The 21,870-nt window shown below is 37.5% G+C and overlaps 1 protein-coding gene across 4 annotated transcripts in view; it reads left to right on the top strand.

Moving 5' to 3' along the window:
- Window positions 1-717: 717 nt before the first annotated feature.
- The window catches only part of LIN54 (lin-54 DREAM MuvB core complex component), a 66,777-nt gene continuing 45,624 nt past the window's right edge, over window positions 718-21,870 (top strand). For 2 of the 4 annotated variants that reach the window (XM_063107787.1, XM_063107789.1), the window contains exons 1-3: window positions 718-841; window positions 13,288-14,003; window positions 17,863-17,986. In XM_063107787.1, the coding sequence (XP_062963857.1) occupies window positions 13,320-14,003; window positions 17,863-17,986 (808 nt within the window). In that variant the 5' untranslated portion in view covers window positions 718-841; window positions 13,288-13,319. Of the gene's footprint in view, window positions 842-2,850; window positions 3,164-13,287; window positions 14,004-17,862; window positions 17,987-21,870 lie in introns of those variants that run through there. The other 2 variants (XM_063107790.1, XM_063107788.1) reach the window with 2 other exon arrangements.

Genomic DNA, 21,870 nt, shown 5'->3' with positions numbered 1-21,870 from the left:
ATTTTACATTCACCCTCTTTTGTATTTTCTATTGTTTCATCTGTGTAGTTCTTGTATCACACAGAGCAGTTATAACTGAATAATCTCTCAGTGCTTGTTATCTGACTCCACATTTGGATATCTTATAAATAGCGGGGAAAATAAGAGAAGGAAAAAATGACTAAATACAGAGATTTTTGATTGTGTTAGTTTTAGCTGTGTATTGCAACAAAAAGCAAAGAGTTACTTTCAAAATAAGTTTAACTCTGAGTAGTCTGCCAGGGGCTTTTCAGCGACCCCTGCACAATCAGTGCCTCAGAAACAAGAGATTTGTGAAATGTGAATATTGACTACCTCCTCACTCAACCACATCAAACAGCGGGGGGATGCTGGAAATCCCACCGACAGCTCGGACTCCCTAACAAGGAAAGCTAGACGAAGAGGCAGTCTCTTCCAACTGCAGGCGCGATCCGGGAGCCCCCCCGCCTCAGTCCGATGGAACATTCCGTGCGAAAGCTTTGACAGGAGGCCCTCTCCGCGTCACGTGGAGCGGGAGCGTACTCTCGGAGTCTTGCGGAATGACGCGAGCTCGGGTTGCCAAGGGGAGGGGCAAGGCGCCGCGGAAGGGGCGGGGCGAAGGAGGCCAGCCGGAGAGGCGGGGCGGGCGGGGCGAAGGGGCGGGCAGAGAGGGGCGCGCGGGCGGGGAGGGCCCAGCGTATTATGGGATGCGGAGGTGGAATGGCGCTGGGCGCGTGATTTTGAACAAACCCGGGTCTGTGTCTCGGAGGCGCCGCCGCCGCCGCGGCTGCTGGGAGCCCAGGGAGCGCAGCGCGTGGAGGAGGCGGCGGCGCCGCCGGCTTTGGTGAGTGTCAGCCCCCGGGATGGGGATTCTGAACCGACGGGCGGGAAGGGGCGCCGGCCCCCGCTGCGAGTGGCAGCGCGGGCGGAGGGCGTTGCACCGCTTCTTCCCGGATCCCGGGCCGGTGGGCAGGGGCGGGGAGCGGGAACCTGCCGACGGGGGGCCGCCGCGCCCCATCCCTGAGCCGCAGAGGCGGAGGATCTTTGGGACTCGGTCCCCTCCTGCCGGCACCCGGGAGGGCGGCTGTCACCCGGCAGGGCCAGCGCTCTGCCGGCCGCCTGCCCGGCGGTCTGGAGGAAGGGCTCCCGCGGCTATTGACACGCACACAGCGCGGCCGGAGAAGCCGGCCGTGTCGGCCCCGGGTTTCTGGGAACCGGTTTTGCTGCTGTGTCATTTTGTACCAGCTCCTCCTTTCCCTACTGCCCGTTGCCGGGTTCTTCCTACACCCTTTGTAGGGGTTCTTCTTAGTGTGTGTCCGTTTTCCTCGCGAAGCCCACCAGCCAAATGTCATAATGTTGCCGAGGGGCACGGGGGAAGGGAGCGGGCCGGGATCTAGCTTGGCCAAGCAACGGTAAACAGCTAAGCAGAGTGTGGGGTGGACAGGGCTGTCGGTGGGGAAATAAAGTTTAAAGATAAAGAAATTGGGAACACTTTATACTCTTAGCGTCTAGCAGGCTGCATATAAAAACGGCGATGACTGTGGGTGGTAGGTAGCACTTGTAGCCTGAATCTACCGACTTTTAAATGTTGTCATTCAAACAAGGTAGGGAAATGAAATGGCTTTTTCAACTTCAACCTCACTCTTCTTAGATTAACTTTTAAGAAAGACAGAACTCGTAGAGTGGCCCTATTCGCAACCTTGGAATTTGCTCATTCCAAATAGGTCTTTAGAGCTTATGTTGTAGTTGAACGGTACAGAATTCAGCTTATAAATGGGTGATTATTAACCTTTCTGAAATTAACAATGGTAGACAATTTAGTTGCGTGGTATTTTTTGTTTGTTTTTTTGGTTTATGCTGGTCTCATCAGAAGCTTTGCAGCTTATGTTTCCTTATTTCTTAGATGATTAAAAAATACCTATATTCATTTTCAGTTATTAAACTGAATGATGAGAGGAGGTGGTAGGGGTGGGTAGGTGAGTGGGGTATTGCTCTAAAACAAGCTGCTTATTTTCACTGTATTGAACAAAATATATCAACGGCAGATGGTTTTTTAATTTTCGTGACTTAGATCCTAAAAACATTTGTCAAATAATTTTGGCTTAGAGTTATATTTTCTATATTTTAGAAATTGATCGTTCATGAAAGTTTCCACAATTGGATCAATACATTTTAAGTGTAGTTGCGCTTTGACGTCTTAAGCCAAAGACAAATTGGAAGTCACAGTGTTTATGGACAGAAATAACCATTTAAAATTAAGTGGAGAAGAGAATGTTTCAGAACTTTATTTTTTAAAAGTAGATGTTTTGAGCACCGTGTCTGCATGGGGATCAGTGCCTGTAATTTACGAAGGTGTCAGAGGTCAGACATACATACGGAAACAGCTCATGCTGTCAGAGTAGTTCTGCGAGTGGGGTAAAATGTCAAAGTTTGTGAATGACATTAAAGTTCTTAATAATGTTTATAGTGTCTGAGATGAACACAGTGAATGAAACGCATTCCACCATCTCTCTCAAGTTGCTTTTCTGAAAATGAAAGAGTTTGGGTTCTTTATTGTCCTTCTGCCACCTTCCGCATGGCTTTTGCTCGTCCAACCAAAAACATGCCGGACTTGGGATCCCGCAGGTAGCGCGGCTTCCTTTGGCGTTGCTCGGGCCCGCAGGCGCTCGGTGCTTGGTTCTGGGGTGAAAGGTCTTGGCGTAGCCCGTGTGCACTTGCACCTCCCGTGTGCGTTTGAAGGTTGGCGGGGCCGGCGGAGGTTTCCCCGGATATGTGGGTGTGCGCCTCTCGGGAGGGGCTGACGGGGAGGGGAGGAGGAGGAAGGGGGAGGTTACTGGTGGCGGCGGCGGCGGCCCGGGCTCGGGCTGTCGGGGAAGCTGCTGAGCTGTGATGGTGATGACGAGGTGAAAATGGCGGATCTTTCGAAATACAATCCCGGCCCCTGACATACCAGAGGCGGCGGCAGCGGCGACGTCGCCGCCCGGGCTCCCTCCTCGGCCCCCGGGAACCCTGTAGCGCTCCAGCTTGGGCAAACTGGGAGAGGAAGCGACTGGCCAGAGCTATCGTGCACAGGGAAAACAAGCACCGCCCGCGCTCGGAATTGCCCGGGACCTTCTGGAGCCCCCACCTCGGAGCCCGAGGGAGGAGAAAGCGGCAGCCTTTGGAGGTAGAGGAGGAGGGGGTACCCGAGGGCTTCTCTGTCTGGAGATCTCTTTATTTGGGAGACTGGGGATGGGTAGGGAAAGAATTGCGTTGTGGATCAAGGAATGACTTGTCCGGAGTGCAAAAAATCAGTAGCCTGGTAATGACATCAACGTTATTCTTTGAGTGTTGAGAGGGCTCGAGTTTGCCCTTATACCTAAGGCGGCTGCTGAGGCCTAGAGGAACCGCTAGCACTTATCATGATTTCGTGATATAATATTTAAAATATTCGTTCTGGCGAGTGTTTGTTTGCTGGTGATCAGCAGTTTATGGTCTTGTATGTTTCTTTAGGGAGGCAGAGCATTGACATTTTATTTTGCATTTAAGGTCTGTGTCTATAACTTGTTGGGGTGTGGATGCTCACATTTTTTGAGCATATGGACCAGTTTTGTAACAATTAAAAATGTTTTTTTCTTTAATGGCTGTATCATCCTTAGAGTGACCCCTTTGCCTCTGCCATTTGGCAAATAACAATTGAGATGCTGTCAATCATATTTTATATCCATGCTTTTCAGGGAAGTTCTTTCCTGCCCCCAACCATTTTATGAATTTAGAGAGTAAAGTTATGGAAGATTTTGCAATACGTTTTATAATCCAAGAGTAGTACAGCTCTGGGAGCTGTATTTTGGTCATAAGTTTCCTTCACTGTTAAGGAGAGTTGTGATAGCTTGATGCAAGCATTTGTTGTGAGTACATTAAGTTGGTAAAGATAAATTGAGACCTCTGATATATCTCAATGCTGGACTTGTTAGCCCTTTGTTTAGAGAACAGGAGAATTGGACTGACTGATTTTATGATGGCCATAGTTTGACTTTGTTAAGTTACTTAAAGATCTGTGTATGTTTTAGATTGTCCTTCAGGATCCCTAAGGAGTCTGTCTCCTTGCACACAACAGTAGTATTACTGTGAATCAAAAGTTACATGTGAATCAAATTTTAATACATCAATTTAGGACACTGTTTTTTTTTTTCTTTAATATCAATTTTTATAGTAGAAGCCTGGATCAGTTGCATCACGTGTATGAGAGTGAACAGAAAGATCAATATTTAAGAAATGCCCACTAGTAATGTTTATGATTAGCAGTTAATTTCCTTATCCAAATTGCCTACAAAGAAATGATAATATAGTGTGTCATTCAGTATCATACATTGATAGTGTATTCAAAGAGGAAATATTTTGTGTGAATGTGTGTGAATAGTTTGGACATTTGGCTTTCACTCACTAGAAGAATAAGGGACCAAAAACTTTTTAGGAGAAATACCTGAGAGGTACTCAGAATGTTTGGTTAATGATTATTATTATAAATAATGTAAAAAATTCTCTGTTCTTGTATTATGCAGTAGGAATTTGGTTCTTTTTTTTTTTTTTTTTTTTTAATTATAGCTTTTATGTTTTAATTTTCTGGTCCATGCCAACCCAGCTGCTACGTTAGTAGTAAGACTAAGAACTTAAAATATAATTTAAATAAGGAGATTAAAATGCATTTTCATTGGCTTTCTTTAAATCACAGAAGGCTATTGTCTTTTTGTGATTCTTTGTGATTAATGTCTTTTAAGACCAGTTTTCAGGTTATTGTGGTTTGATCAATTGTCTGTTAATAATTAAAAGTGTGTTAGAAAGAAATGAAAGAAGAGTTATGCTGCTGGAGATAGTCCAGTGTCCATATTTTTAGAGAAAAGGATTACAGATTTTCATTACTTTTTTCAAACACTACTACTGGGTATTTATTTGTTAGGTGCTATGCCAGCAACAGGGGCTAAAAGAACCTCAATATCATTGCCTCAGGAAAGTGTCAGTTCAAGGCTTCCAACTTTCAGTAAAGTTGGAAGGATAGTGGGTGGGGCCTTACTGCAGAAGACCTTGAGAGCTGCAGAAAGTTTTTGAGTAGGAGAGTGACAGCCTCAGAGATGTACCTAGAGAGATAAATCCTATAGCTTTTGTGCAGTGTGTGTTATAGGTGAGAGGAGATGAAGGTAAAAATACTACAGTAGGCTCCAAGCTTTGGAGATTTGGACACTTGGTTGCAGTGGGATGGAGTCATTGTGAAGGTATAATCTGTATGATATATGACAGATGAATATTTCTATGGAGAGAGACATCAAAGCTGATAAAATCTTAAGCCCTGGTGTTTGATAGAATATTGAACGCCATAAAAAATAGAGAAACCAGTAGGAGAAGCTAATTTAGATAAATAGGAAAAGAAGGAAAAAAACTTTCATTTGAGTTGCAGCATATCTATAACTATCTTCTCTATAACCCTGTAAGTAAACTGAGGCTCAGAGATGTTATTGCCTAGGATACATACTAAGCAACTAGTAGAGCCAAGGTCTGGAGATGGGTCTTCCTGATTTGAATCTCCATGTTTTTTTCCACCATATTAATCTTAGGCATGAATAATATACAGTTCTCTTTTAAGGGAAAAAAAAAATTGTGAATCCCCAGTATTGGTCTAAATTATTTTATTTTAATAAAATATTTATTTATTTTTAGATATATATGAATATAAAACCAAGTATAAAACAAAAGTAAATTTATAAATGAAATATATATAAAACTATAAAACCAGTACAAATTAAACTTTAGGGTGATGGATGATGTTGTTTTGCTGAAACTAAATCTTTCTTTGCATAGTGAATATACTATTGTCTGCCTTGGCACAGGTGTACAGTTTTCTGTATGCTGTACATCCTATGATGACTCAATTCCTACACCACTTTTCAGTGTTTGAACACTACAGAGCTTTTCTTTTTAATTCGCAGGTTAAGTGGTTTGGCTTTCACTCAGCAGAAATATGTCATTTACCTTATAAGTCCCTTCTGTGCCGTTTTCTTTAGTCCACCCTATTTCTCTTACCATTGATTTTGGATATGAGGTAGTTATCCAGATGGCCAGAATATACTTTAAAAAATATTATCAAAATGAAAATACAAACCTTTCAAACCTTCATCAGAACTTATGGCTTATAGTCCACTGTTCCCAATTTAGTTTGAAAAATGTAGTTCTATGCCTAGTTTCTGAGTTGTTTGATTTTATAAATCAAAGCTAAAATCTAAATGGTATAGTTAACCAGTTAGTACTGGTGGTAAACTATAGATACAAAAGTGTAGTCCTTAAACACTCCCATTTGTTACTCGTTCATCTGTAATAGTGATAGGTTACCACTTCATATTATGTGCAAGAAAGAAAACAGTTGTATACTAGATTGTTCTCCTGTAACTAAGAACAGTATTCCAAAGTGTTGCTTATTCTATGAGAGATTCTTTAAAAATATATATAAAAGCATAGAGCATTTTTCATTTCTTAAATTCTTTATTTTATATTTAATTCAATTCTTTTTTACTGTCACCATCCTAAATCAGATCTTCCATCTATCTCTGTTTGAACTAATTACCGTAATAGCCTCCTAACCAGTCTCTCTGCCTCCAGTCCAATAAAATACTGAGATGAAGTTAATCCTCCAAAGTACATCTGTGATAATGCCACTCATTGATTTCTAAGCTTTTTCAGGACAAGGTTTTTGATTACTTTCCCCTAATGCCATCCACAAAGCTGGGAAGCAATAAGTATTTATTAATTAAATGACTGGCAAAATCATAAGCTAGTTAAAAACTAAGAGAATCTTGTAGATTTTAAGATGGAATGTAATTTCAGAGGATATTGGCTAAAAGCTAAATCTGGGTATTGAAAAACTTATTTGAAAAGAGTTTTTCAGTTTATGTAAACATATTCTACTCAAATACACAAAAGTTGTTTTCAAATGTAAATAATTCTAGACTTTTAGATGACACTTCTTCTCCATGATTAATTTAGTCATTCTTCAGGTTTATATTGAGAGATTATTATTTGCCAGCTCTGTTTTAGGCACTGGGGATAGGGGTACAGTGGTTATGAAGGCAAACAAATCCCTGTCCTCATGTAGCTTGCATTCTAAAGAAGTGGGGGAGGGATGATCAGACTGTAAACAAACAAGATACTTTCTGGTTGACACATTCTGTGAAATACCAGGGTAATGGGATAGAGTGTAAGGGCCAGTGGAGATGAGGATGGGGGTGCTGTTTTAAATAGGTCTTTTAATACAATTGAGACAAATTTAGAAATCATTAGACTTTCAGAAATGAGTGATTCTTTAACTTTCATTGGACTTAAACCATTCAACCATGTTCAGCTGTGAGGAGAGAAAACTCATTTTACTGGGTTCCAGGAACATACTTTGCGTTTAGAACTTTTATTTAAAGAACTAAACATATTGGAGGCATGGGGAATGCATTGCATATTCTGGATTCTTTTCCTACCATGTCTTTACAGTAACCCCTCATACAGGTGAGATGAACTAAAGTTCCTCAGCTCTCTTGGCCTGTGAAGATCCTTTCTTTTCCTGGAGTGGTCCTCAACACAGTGATGATGAGGTTGCATGTACGTAGCTTCAATTCCTCAGGGATAAAATTAGGATGATGATTCATGTAACTAGATGGCCAAACCCTTTCCTGCCATGCCCGCAAGCTCCTTTTGAGAGTTTCTTTTAGCAAACGCCATCATGCCCTGTTTGTGACACTGATTGAAATAGATAAGGATGTCTAATCATAAGGTAGTCATTTATAGTCTGCTTAGTGGCTTAAGAGGTGTCCTGGCTCTGGAACTCTGTACAACCCTTATTACATAGAGACTGGCCAAACCAATCAGATGTTTTCTTGTTAGAAGTTCAAACTTTGCACCTAGTTCAAAGGGAGACTACTGTTTCTGTAAGTTCTAGTCTCTTTTAACAGGACAAATAAAAGCATATGTTCTTCTAATAACAAAGCTTCAAAATATATGAAGCAAAAAGGTATAGAAGAGGAAAAGTAGACAAATCTATCATTTGGGGATTTTAACACTCTGTCTCAGTAATTGATAGAACAGTAAAAAAAATCAGTAAGGATATTGAAGATCTGAAAGATGCTATCAGTCAACCAGACCTAATTGACATTTATAAAATAACTCAGAATATAACAAAATGCATGTTCTTTTCAAGTGCACATGGAGCATTCAACAAGAAAACTATATACTCAGTCATAAAATATATCTTCAATTTCAAATGCTGGAAATGTTAGCGAGTGTTATGTTCTCTGACAATAATAGAATTAAATTAGAAATCAATAAATAATAAGATAGCTAGCAAATCTCCAAATATTTGGGAATTAAATAGCATACATCTTTATTCATGTATCAAAGACAAAATCACAAGGAATATTGGAAAACATTTGAAGCGAATGATAATAACATATTGAAATTAATGGAATGCATCTGAAGCAGCTTTGGGGGAAATTTTCCATATTAAAGGCTTACTATGGAAAAGAAGAAAAGGTTTAAAATCAGTGATCTAAGCCAGGGGTTGACAAACTTTTTCTGTAAAGGGCCAAATAGCAAATATTTTAGGCTTTACAGGCCATATAGGTCTGTCACACATTACCACTCCCCCCCACAGCCATTTCAAAATGTAAAAAAAAATTCTTCGGTATTGAGCAAGACATAAACAGACATGGGCCTGATTTGGCCTACAGGCTGTAGTTTGACGAACTATGTTTCCATGTTAAGATTCTAGAAAAAGAACAAATCGAACTTAAAGTAAGCAGGAGGAGGAGGAAAGATAACAATCATTTAAATGAAAAATGGACAATTGAGAAAATCAATGAAGCCCAAAATGGTTCTTTGAAAAGGTCAGTAAAATTGATAAATCTCCAGCCAGACTAATCAAGAAAAAAAGGAGAGAAGACAGATTACCAATATGAGGAATGAAGAGGGGACATTTCTACAGATCCTACAGGTATTAAAAGACTATTATGTAACTTTATGCTAATAAATTTGGTAACTTAGAGAAAATAGGCAAATTCCTTGAAAGACACAAACTATCAAATATCAAAGGTCACTTGGGAAGAAAGAAATAACCTGAATAATCTTATATCTATTAAAGAAATTGAATTTGTAGTGAAAAAAACTTCCCACAAGAAAGCTTTATGTCTAGATGACTTCGCTGGTGAATTCTAAGTAGGATTTAAGTAAGAAATTAAAAAATTCTTTGCAGACTTTTTCTGAAAATCGAAGAGGAGAGAACACGCAAGTTAGTTTAGCTAGGTTGTAGGATACATAGACAAGATATAAAAATCAACTGTATCTCTATATACTAGTAGCATACAATTGGAAAATGGGGAAGAAAAGGTCATTTATACAATAGCTTTAAAAAAACATGAAATACTTAGGGATAAACTTAACAAAATATGTGTAAAACCTATACACTTGTATATAACATTGCTGAAATAAATGAGTACAGAGGTATACTGTTGGGAGAGAATTCTCCATGGGTCTTTGCATTTCTGCATCTCTTGGAAATGAGACAGAGACAGCCCTTTTGTTTTAAATGATCTTTTCAAAGATATTTGTATAGCAAACAGCCTTGGATGGTAGATATAGTGTCTCCTGCTGTAGCAAAGGGCCAATTTCCTTATTGTCCAGTGTAATAAAGATAATCTCTCTCTCTGGACAGAGGACAGTTTGCTCTGCCCATTATAAAAGATTCAAGTTCCCCAAGCTCAGGGTTCCTCAGCTGTGATCCAAACCCACTGCAAGCACAACATTTACCTGGCCCCCTCCATGTCTTCCCTGTGGGCCTTGGGGCTACAGAGGAACAGATATATACATAATGCTCATGCTCTTTGCTGTGCTGTGAGTAAAAAGTCCTCTATGTCTGACCCAAGGCTACTATGTCTTCTGCCAGTATCCATGAAACTGTAACATGCTTCTTTGTTAGCTTGCAAGGAGATGTAAAATCTCAGACCTCTCACAGTTTTTGACAGTTTTGGACAAGAGGATCAGGTACTGACAGAGGCATGACTTTCTGGAAAAAAAGGCTGAGGGCCTTGTGGGCTAGGTTACGGGATATGAAAAGACCCTCCGGCATCTGGTAATGAATGGTCTTACCCAGGTGGTGAGACCAGGGGGAGTAAGAGGCCTCCATTGTTCTCCCTGTTAAGGAATATTTACAGGCTCAAGCTAAGAGGTAGGACTGAAACAAGCTTCCCTGGGTGGTGCTTTGGTTGTTGTACACTCAACTCCATGGCCATGCTGAAAGGCAGTGTGGCTGTAACTCCTGAGTCAAGAAGTCCTCAAAGCTAAAAAATGGTGTCAGCAATGAGAATGTAGAGCTTTGGGTGATTTGAAAACCTTAGAAGTTTCTTTGGTTAAGCTGCAAGGGTAGGTGTTTGAATCTGAAAGTAAATGCAAAGCTTTGCTTATTGGTGTGAAGCCACTATCTTCCTCTGTGGCCTCCTGACTTCTCCCTCCTCCTGCTCTTTGACTTCAGGTGCTTTAAGGAGAAAGAAGAATAAGGGTTGGGCTGAGGTCTTCCTGTCCTTAAGAGGGGCCAAAGGCCATACTCACGTGTCTAAATGTGCTGGGGGAACTTCCAGGAGAGGAAAAGGTCAAGCATTTATGGCTCTGTTGAATACAGGCACTGCCTCATTCAGTGGGGGTGGAGTATCCAGATTCAACTGATGGGGTTTGGGCAAGGTTTGCAGTAGGGGAAGAAAGCTAATGTGATATTGTGGGGGGAGGGCACAGGGATTTGTTGTGTACGGTTGTTGTGACTTTCACTGCTAAATGTATATTTGGTGTTGATATTTTTACGTGCCTGTACTATAAATACCCATAAGTGCCAAAGGAGATTCTTCTGATAAGGAAGAGCCACATATAAAGAAGTGCTAAGTACTTTGAGGTCCACAAATCCTAATGATTCCTTTTAGCCACGGGTATAGTGACTGATGATTTTACAGTATATGTAAAGAACTCATCCAACTCAATAAGAAGACTAAAAACCCAGTATTTTTTAAAAAAATGACAAAGACTTTAACAGGCACTTTTCAAAGGAAGATATACAAGTAGACAACATGCACATGAAAAGATGCTCAACATCATTAGTCATCTGGGAATTGCAAGTTATAACCACAATGAGATATCACTTCACACTCACTAGAATGACTAAAAATAAAAAGACCAGCAATATGCTGACAATACCAATTGCTGGCAAGGATGTAGAGCAGCTGGGACTCTCATACATTGCTGGTGGGTGTATAAAATGGTCCAGTCAAGTTGGGAAATAGTTTGGCAATTTTATACAGAGTTAAAAATAAATTTTGGGCCGGCCCTGTGGCTCACTCGGGAGAGTGTGGCGCTAGGAGCGCTGAGGCCGCGGGTTCAGTTCCTATATAGGGATGGCTGGTGTGCTCACTGGCTGAGCGTGGTGCGGACGACACCGAGCCAAGGGTTGCGATCCCCTTACTGGTCAGAAAAAAAAAAGTAAATAAATAAATTTACCTTACAATCTAGCAATTCCATTTCTATGTATTTACTCAAAAGAAATGAAAAAAAAATCCATAAAAAAGTTGAACTTAAATGTTCATATCAGCATTATTCTACTAGTTCCCAAACTGGAAACAATCCAAATGTTCATTAGCAGGTGAATGGAGATACATATTGTGGTAGGTTTGTACGATGGAATATTACTCAGCAACAAAAAGGAATAGAACTACTACTAAGTGCAAAAATAAAGATAAATTTCAAAAAGCATGCTGAGAGGAAAAGCTCATACTATATGATTCCTTTATGTCATGAGTACATAATATATTATTCCATTTTTATGAAGTTCTAGAATGAGCAAAAAGTCAAAACGGATCTTAAATGATAGAACAAGATCGGTGGTTGTGTAGGGTAGGATTTGGGGATAGGGAATTGTCTGTAAAAGGCTAGACTTATTTTTTCTCCATTTAAAAAAATCAGTGGAAAAAATTTAAGGGAATATAATTTTGTGATTAAAATTATAAACCTTGGCTCTCATGAATATTCATAACCAATAAAAAAAATTATTAACCTTGGCATCATAAAAACCTTAGTTTGAGTCCTGACTGCCATTCACTAGCTTTGTGATCTTGGGCAAAATTATTTAACATTTCTAAATTTCTTCATCTGTAAAATGGGGATGATTATAGTATCTATCTCAGAGTTGTCACGAGGATAAATTAATTTGTCATCTCTGCTACATAGTATGCATTCAATAATGATGGCTTAGTTTCTCAGTAGTAGTATTTCCAATGCTAATAATTATAATTTACTATTCGTATATGTTACTGTTAATTTTGGAATGGATATTTTTATATTTAAAAAAGGGGAAGAAAAGAAAAAGTGACTGATTAGTTCCAATGGATCTTTGATGTTTTCTGGGTGAAAAACTTACTGTTATTTAATCTGTCATAAACATGATGTGCTGTCTTTAATGCATGAAGATAATGGAATTGATTCCTTTATTGGAAGTTCTGCAGGAGTACTGGCTAAAAGCAATGATGATCTGATTTGTTCATAATCTGCTTTATTATTGTCCCTATTTTTTTTTTTTTAATGAGAACTTGCTATATACCTCTTGAATGATGTCCTTTTTGACACTTTAAATGGCTGAGGATGATTCGAGAATCTTCTTTCCAAATAAAAGTTTCCTTGATATGAATCTAGTTAATCAAAGTTGGGCCACACAAGCAATGCAGTTGCTCAGATGAATTACTCCAGAAACTCCTTTAATTAGGATTTTTATAAATGTTATAGTGCTCTCTCATATTAGGACCTATCTTATTGGAGGTTTGAAGATATTTTCCAATGTTAATATTTAAATCTTGATTTCCTTGTGTGAATCAGCAGTTTTCAAGTCTGTCAATGAGAAAGAAAAACTGGGAAGAAATAAGATGATCAAACACACCAAAGATTAAAATGTTTTACAAAAGGGTATTGGAAAGGAGTTTCATGGTATTATGTGGCTTAGTGTTCCCTGAATGCGGGATACTTTTGGATTGAGACACGGTGAATAAGAATGTTTGCTTCTTGTTTTGTGTCTCATACGACTTATATTTCAGATCCTTGAATATGTATTTAACTCAAATATATACCAGAATATCCTTCATTCAATTTTATAGTAATAAAAAATGGTTAATTTGTCATTTGCATTTTTCTTGAGTATTTTTTCTCTTAAATCTGTTTTGTAACCTAGTAACATTCATTTTTCAACTTTTATTGCAGCGCCTGATCAACTTTCTAGCAGGAGAACGATCATGGAGGTGGTGCCAGCTGAGGTGAATAGTTTGCTTCCAGAGGAGATAATGGACACTGGTATAACTTTAGTGGATGATGATAGTATTGAGGCTGTTATTGTTTCATCCCCAATTCCCATGGAGACAGAACTGGAAGAAATTGTCAACATAAATTCTACTGGTGACTCTACAACCACGCCCATTTCCACGGAACCAATCACAGTATACAGTAACCACACTAACCAAGTTACAGTGAATACCACAATTACTAAAGCAGATTCTAATACCACAGTGAAACCAGCTTTTCCAAGTGGCCTTCAAAAACTTGGTGCTCAGACTCCTGTGACTATATCAGCCAATCAGATTATTTTAAACAAAGTATCACAGACATCTGATCTTAAACTTGGCAATCAGACCCTTAAACCAGATGGACAGAAGTTAATTTTAACAACTTTGGGCAAGTCTGGTTCACCAATTGTTTTAGCACTACCCCATAGCCAACTACCCCAGGCTCAGAAAGTTACAACTCAGGCCCAGTCAGGAGATGCTAAGTTACCACCGCAGCAAATTAAAGTAGTTACCATTGGAGGGAGGCCAGAGGTGAAACCTGTCATTGGTGTCTCAGCATTGACCCCAGGAAGTCAACTGATTAATACTACAACTCAGCCCTCTGTGTTACAGACCCAACAGTTAAAAACAGTACAGGTAAAAACAAAAGGGGGCTTGTTAATTAAAATGCATGTTAAAAAATTAAACTGATTCATAGTTGTGTTTGTAGGGTTATTAAATGCATAGTTGTTACTGAATTCTTTTAATTGTTGCTTTAATTGTGTGGGGTTTTTTTTTCTTTTTAATTTGATATGTCTAATGCTTATGACAATTGTTGCCAGAGAACTTAGAGCAAACTTAATTGTTGTTAAATTCCAGATTAGTATATTTATAGCCTTTTATTCATTTTAAAATGCATTTTATTCTTAGTAGTACTTTGATCACAAGAATGTTTTGCTGGTCTAAAGATGCCAGACATGCTATAGGGCTATCAAAAAATCATTCAGACAAAGTTTTTTCAGTTAACTGATGACCAAAGACTAGGAAAACTTTGCTGCTCTGAGAAACCCTTGGAGCCAGCAATAGTACATGCAAGCCATTGTGTGCCTCTTATATTTGGAGTTTACTGTCCATTGCCATCACTCATGTTTGCAGTATGGGAAAGTCAGTGACATATGGTGGAAGATAACATATAGGCTTTAGAGTTGGACCAACTGGGTTTAAGTTGCTGCTATGCTTCCCTATCAGCCATGGAACTTTGGAAAGGTTACTTATCTTCTCTGAGTTTTTGACTTGAGCTTAAGATGGCTGTTTGATCATGATGAAATACATCATATAGTTTTCAAAACACTTAGGATCCTGGAAAATGGTACCTTATTATTAGTATGTATAGGATCTTAAGAAAGAAGGCTACCAGGACATGTATTCAATGATTTCCAGTTTTTCATGCCCAAATAAGCCTTCTTAGGCCATCATTCTTATAAATACAATGACCACTTATGACCAGGAAACAAAAATGCATTCCCTGTTTGAAAGAGTTGCCTTTTAGAAGAAAGGAGAAGGCATGATTTAAAGTTGTAAAGGAAGTGTATAGAGAAGTAGGAAGGTTTGAGGGAACTATCTGCTCTCAGCTGATATTAGAAATAACATTTTGGTTAGTGTGTTGGCAAAATAATTAGAAACTTATTTTTCATGGGCTTTTAAGAACTTCATAAGATTTCTCAAACCTTCTAATTTGCCCATATCCTTCTGCCACGGTTAAACATTTAGTACTGTTTTCTGTCTTGTTCATTATCATCTCTCACTTATCTCTGGCTTCCTTTTACTTATTTTTGCTGAGCATCTCTTGAATGAGCTATCCTATCAACATCAAGCATCTTGTCCTCAGTTTTGAAACTTGTTTTTATTGGTTTACCAGAGTTTATCTGGCTTTGGCAGTGTGGATCATAATCATCTTCACAAGAAACTGATAACATAAATCAGAATGCCATTTTTTTCAATTTCAAGAGCAATGTATACATACTGTTTCAATGACTGGTGTACTTGTATCCACTAGTTTTCTACTGTAATTCCCTAAGTACTGACAATAAAAACCAAGACTGGGATCTAATTCTTATAACTTGTTTTATACTGTTGTTACTTTTATGAAACCTGATTCTATTTATTAAAAAAAGAACATCAATTAAAAAAAAAATTATAACAGCAACAAAAAAAGAAATTGATTTAGAATACTGTTCTGCTTGTCCAGTTATTTTTAGGCAACTCAAATCTTTCCAACTCAGAAGTGACCTACAAAGTTCTTAAGCATGGGGAAAAAAAACCCCCAAAACTATGCATCTCTGTTTTTGCCCTTTAGAAACCAGAATATTTGGTTTAGTATTACATGGTTTATATGATTCTCTGGTTTTTTTCCTAGACAGTCCTCAGCGTTGTCTTAAGTGTAATCACAGTATTGAGACTGTTAGGGTATGGACAGCAGGTGAGGGTGGAAGAAAGAGGCCCATCTTGAAAAAATGAAGGAAAGAGGTGACAGTTGAGGCCAGAGGCAGTAACAGAGGTATAGTTACACTTAATTACAGATATATAGACACTTTCCTATATTTCATATGCATAGTATATAAGAGTAGTAAATAACTAGTAGTCTGGGACAACATAACTCCTTACTAGTTCCTGAATATATTCAGCATAGTGTCAAAAATTACTTGCATGTATTATTTGATGGCATATTTGTCTGCCTTATTTGTAAATTTCCTTTTTCTTTTATTTTTGTCTTAATCTGCTGATTAAATACCCTTGTTAAAAATTATCCTTTGTTTTACTTAATAAAGTAATTTTGTTTTAGGGTAGTTTAAAATTTATAGTGCAAAAAAATCATAGTTTCTTAATGGAACTGGACCACAAGGTCAAGATTAGATTATTCATTTGAATAACGTGCTTTTGTTTGTATTGTTTATATATTTTTTCTTATTGGTGAGTATTCATTTAGTGATATGATTGTGAAAATCAGTTAAAAATGGGGAAATACTTTAAGCTCTTAATCTTTATAGTTAAGGTTATCTATTGTTAGATATGAATTTCTAAGAATATCAATATTTCTACCCCTCGAGATCATTAATATTACCTATACAGATGAAATTCTGACTTTCTTTAGAGTTTAAGGTCTGTAAACACACTTGGGAACTATTTTCTTTTATGTCTTCCTAAATTGCATCTGCTTTCTAAAGTATAATTATTATTTTTTGGAGTTTGTCATAGTTTTGCATCTGGGGTTTTTTTTAATATAGTGATGGGTCTTATTTTTTAAAAAGTGATTTGTATTTCACATACATTTTGTTTTGCCAGTCATATGTCTGAATGTAAGGAATTAATATATTCTGAGTGTAAGACAATGTGTTATTTATTTTAATTTTTAATTTGAGTACAAAGAGCTGATATTTATCTAGTTCTGTGATCTGTTACATCTTGTGGTGTATTTCTGTCATTCAAGTTGGTCATGTTTATTCATTTGAGTCATTATTTTCAATAGTACATAGTATGAGGGTACTTGAAAAAGTCTGTGGAAAAATGGAATTAAAAGATAATATGAATCTTTCCATGAACTTTTTGAAGACCCCTCATACTTTCAGGGTCTCAATTTTCATATCTGTCAAAAGATAACATTAATATTTAATGTCTTTTACACTCTGAAATTCTATGATTTTTATCAAAGGTAAATTTCTGCTTCTAACTTTTAGAAGAAGCTGTGTCTTTGTATATGGTGATAATTTCAATATAAAAACATTGGTAACTCACTTTTCTTGACTGGTGGAGAATTTCAGTTTAGGTCAACAGTGTGCCAACATATAACTTCAGATCTGAGATAAATAAAATATAGATCCTCCCTTCAAGGAATTTAAAGTATAGTAAACTGTATTTTAGTAAATAATATTTCAGAGCCTTTGCCCTTATAATAGTCTCTGTTCTACCAAACTTGTCTCTTTGTGTCCTAAGTCTTTAACCTGTTCAGTTCTTCCTTTATCTACTTCTGATATATAGAGTTGAAAATCTGATCATAAGCCTATCTTTAATGTGTATTTATTTTGCATCCAGGGGCCAATGTAATTGTGTATATAGATGGCTTCATCATTTGCACTATACTTTCTTAACTTATTTTACTCCATCTTTTTATATTGAGTAATTTGTTATTTTGAAAAAGAATATTACTGTGCCATGTTTTTTATTAAACATTATTATTAGACACTAATTTGGTTTTCATCATATGCATATATCCAAAGAGACTAAAATAGGATTTATAATAAAATGTAAAGCTATTATTGTATATGGACTTAAGGATGTGATCATATTAGTATTTTCATGAATGGCTACATTTTAAATGTTTTTAACATTAATACATAGATATATTTTCTTAAATGAGCTGATTTTACATGTATTGCTGTGTATGAATCTTTTGTCTAATTTTGATTGAATAGGTGTTTTATAGAAACAAATGATCTTCATAGTTATTTATATATTTCAGATTGCTAAGAAGCCTCGAACACCAACCTCTGGTCCAGTAATCACGAAGCTGATCTTTGCAAAACCAATTAATAGTAAAGCAGTTACAGGACAGACAACTCAAGTGTCACCACCAGTCATTGCAGGTTATTTTTTTTTATAGTTTATTAAGTTATATATTTACCTTTCTTCTAGGTTTAAAAAAGCCTGTTCTGCCATCTTAGAATGTTTTAGTGCAACAAGTATAGCTTATTATTGTACACCAAACTAGTTAATAAGAAGTGTTACACTTATTAAATGAATGCTTCAAGCAAAATGTCTTAAAATCAGTCTCCTTAGGTTTTAGTAGAAATTTACCATGAAAGTAGCAAAGTCTTAAACTCCAATAATACTGTCTAACATTTGTATAGTGTTTACTACGTGCTAGGCACCATTCTTAGCTCTTTGCATACAGTGACTTATCTAATTCTCTGGCAATCCTGTGAGGTAGGTACTAATAACATCCCCATTTTGCCAGTGTGGAAATCTTGGCACTCAGCTAGTAAATGGCTGAGCTGGGATTTGAACCCAGGCAGTTTGTCTCTAGAACACATGTGCTGTGTCTAATAGATTAAAATGAATATACATGGGAGTATAGTTATTTCATGGTTTCTGTTTGAATTTTTTGTTTCAGTGTTTTAATATACTCTATATGTGGTTCTCTATGAACAGAAAATTGTCACAATAATAGTAGTTATTTAAATGATGACAGAATTTTGGCTATATTACTTTTACCAGCACTCTCCTTAGTGTGGCCCAGTTCCCTTTTATTATATACCTGAAAATTTGTCATCACCAATAATATGCCGCTTCAGAAATCTTGACTTCATGTATCCCATTCTCTTTATTATTCCAACTTACTTGCCTTTGCACTCCAAATCCAGCAATTCTTTGTTGAAATCTCTGATCCATTGAGCCTCCCACTTTCTCTTTAACAATTGTCCCCTTCCTGTCCTCAAATTCTTCCTTAGTCAACATGCTGTCTATGACCCATCATTATTGTTGCCTTGCAAACACCGTTGATTCTCTTTTCTCTGTCTCTTTCTATAATGCCTTGGTTAAGTCCAATTCTCTTACTCCTTGCCTGGCAAGCAGCCATGCAAGCAGCTCAGTTCTTCTAGAAAAAAATGGCATAGCCATGGTGACTGGTGTTTAATTCAGATCTATACTAACATTTCCCTTTTCACTAGTTACAAGATCATTTCTAATTTCCATTGTGCTAAGGGATTATATGGAAGCACCTCTGGATGATAGACTTTTACTGGAGACTTTCAGTGCTAATTACCCATTCTTAGAATGTGTATTCATACATACACTTTTTTTTTCTGGCAGCTGGGCGGTCCAGAGATCCAATCCAGGACCTTGGTGTTATCAGTACCACACTCTAACCAACTGAGCTAACCGGCTAGGCTAGAATGTGTATTCTTGATGAGGGTACTTCACATGTTAACTAATCAATCATCCTTAGCGTATATATTAAAACCATCTACTATGGTCTTCAATAAATTTATAGATGTAGCAGTACTCAACTCTGAAGTCACTGGCAGTGATTTGTCATTTTCCTGAGGCTTTGAATTTTTTGTAGGGAGAAAAATTTTGTAAAATTTTTCTCATTTTAGCAAGTGAAAGAAGGGATGGAGAGATTATAGTGTGAGGGCAGTATTGGGTGAATGACTGTTGTTTTTTTCTTTTGGTCCTCAGTAGAGATTTGTGACAATATAGCAGGCTGGTGTCTTGAGGGCTGTCATGGGAGGCAGGTGAAGGTATTGCTCCAGAGGAAAGATTGGAAAGGATTTGGATTTGGAGCTGGTTCAGGAAGTGGGCTGCAACTGGCCAAAAATAGGCAAGGCTTGGAAGTATTGATGAAAAGCAGACCATCAGTCTCCCTGGGAGGTTTTGGGTAGATAGAGGGGATTAACCAGAAGGAATGTCTCAGTGCAATGTTCTTTACTGTTGTGAGTTTGAGAGAGTCCCTTAAAATTTTTAATCTGGGGGAGCAGTATTCTAAACAATTGTGATGTTTACAGAAGTATATGAATGAATTTTTGGTTAACGTCAAGAGTTCACCTTGACTATCATGGACTATCATGGATGTCGTTCCTTCCATGTCTTTGGGTCATTTATCCAGTCATTATCTTTGGGTCATTTATAATGTGTTGCAGTCTAATCATACCTTCACCTTTTAATTGCAGACAGACTTCATAGCCCTATCAAGTGCATAGAGATGGACTTCTGTTAAATATCACTAGAATTGTTGGCATTAAATTCAGTTTGGAGGGATAATTTCTACTTTTAATCAGTTCTTCATAGCCTTTTAAAATTCATATAAGCCAAATTTTAAACCACCAAAGTAGCTGTCCTGTTGAATTGTCATATGATAAGGAGGTTCCATCATCATTATATTGCAGCTAATGCACTTTCAAAGTCCTTTGAAATTGTTTTTCATTGATTTTTGGGTGTCCCAGTGCTTTCTTAACATTAAAAGTATTTATTATCAAATGCAAACTTTTTTCATTTTCACCTCCTATCCGCTCCAGACCTACTGATATAGCTTATTTTTAGAGATCACCAAGTGGATCATGTTCTCTCAGGACTTAGGATCTTGACACTTTTTTTTTTTTTTTTTTAAACCTGGAATGCCTTTCTTTGCTGTTCCTCATGGCTAACTCTTCCATTTCATCTTTTCCCAGCTTGGAAGTTTCTGATGCCTAGATTTAATCAGATATTCTTCCTCTGACCATTTCCTATGTATTCCCATAAAACTTGATTATGCCTACCAAATACTTATTTTTAATTACACTTCTATTAAATATCACACTGGGTTTGAACTTGTCCATTAGTCACACTGTATTGTAGTACTTGGTTTTCTTGCCTATCTCCCCTGCTACATTTATGATTTTTCTTGATGGTAGTTTTTTGTTTGTTTTGTGTTTGCCGTTTAGTTCTTTTTTCAAAGATTAATTTATTTTTTTAAAATTATGGTAAAATATACATAACATGAAATTTACCATCTTAGTCATTTTTAAGTTTACAGCTCTGTGGCGTTAAGTACCTTCACAATGTTGTGCAACCATCACTGTCATCCATCTCTAGAACTTTTTCATTTTGCAAAACCAAAACCCTGTACACATTAAACAATAACAACTCCCTATTTTTCCCTTCCCCTAGCCCCTGGCGACCACCATTCTACTTGGTTACTCTGTGATTTTTGCTATTCAACATTCCTCATACAAATGGAATCATACTATATTTGTCTTTTTATGACTGGCATGTTTCATTCAGCATAATGTCCTCAAAATCCATCCAAGTTGTAGCATGTGTCAGAATTTCCTTCCTCTTTAAGGCAGAATAATGTTCCATTGTACATATATGTGTATGATATTGATGTTAGTTCTTTTATCCTGTCTCCCTCTTTCCCCATTCTTCTCTCTGCCTTCCTCTTTCCCTTTCTCTAGTACCAGCACAGTTTCTGGAACTTAGATGTGGTTCAGTGAATGTGGGTTGTTGAATGAATATGTATATTATGGAGGCAATGTAGTGTATGGTAGGAGCTATTAGGAGACTTGTGTTGTGATCATGGCTCTTCTGTTGATTTTCTCTGTGATCTTGGGTAAATATATTATTGGTTCATCTTATTTCTATAAAATGTAGACACCAATTACCTCACAAGACTTTTGGGATGGTTAAATGAGATACAGAGGTCCTCATTATCAGAGCTCCCAAGGTTAGGTTGCTTTGTGGGAGAAAACTTCATCACAATATGAGAATATTCACTAATGAATTAATTTCTTAGAGAATTTATCCTCACTAAATATGCTAGCTCCCTGCTCCAGCCTATCCCATCTATGGTTTTTTGGAATATGTGCCTTGATTCTTCGAGAATACCTGACAGTAAAGTATAAATGCCTTATAAATTGATTTCAAGAAGTATAACTTGCATACTTGCTTGACTCTGTGGAGCTAAGGATAGAGATTTGGAGGTTAGATTAGA

Source organism: Cynocephalus volans, chromosome 9, assembly GCF_027409185.1.
Source record: "Cynocephalus volans isolate mCynVol1 chromosome 9, mCynVol1.pri, whole genome shotgun sequence".
In the NCBI taxonomy this organism is placed as follows: domain Eukaryota; kingdom Metazoa; phylum Chordata; class Mammalia; order Dermoptera; family Cynocephalidae; genus Cynocephalus; species Cynocephalus volans.
The sequence above is the reverse complement of the archived record's forward strand: the minus strand, read 5'-3'. Positions and strand labels throughout refer to the sequence as shown.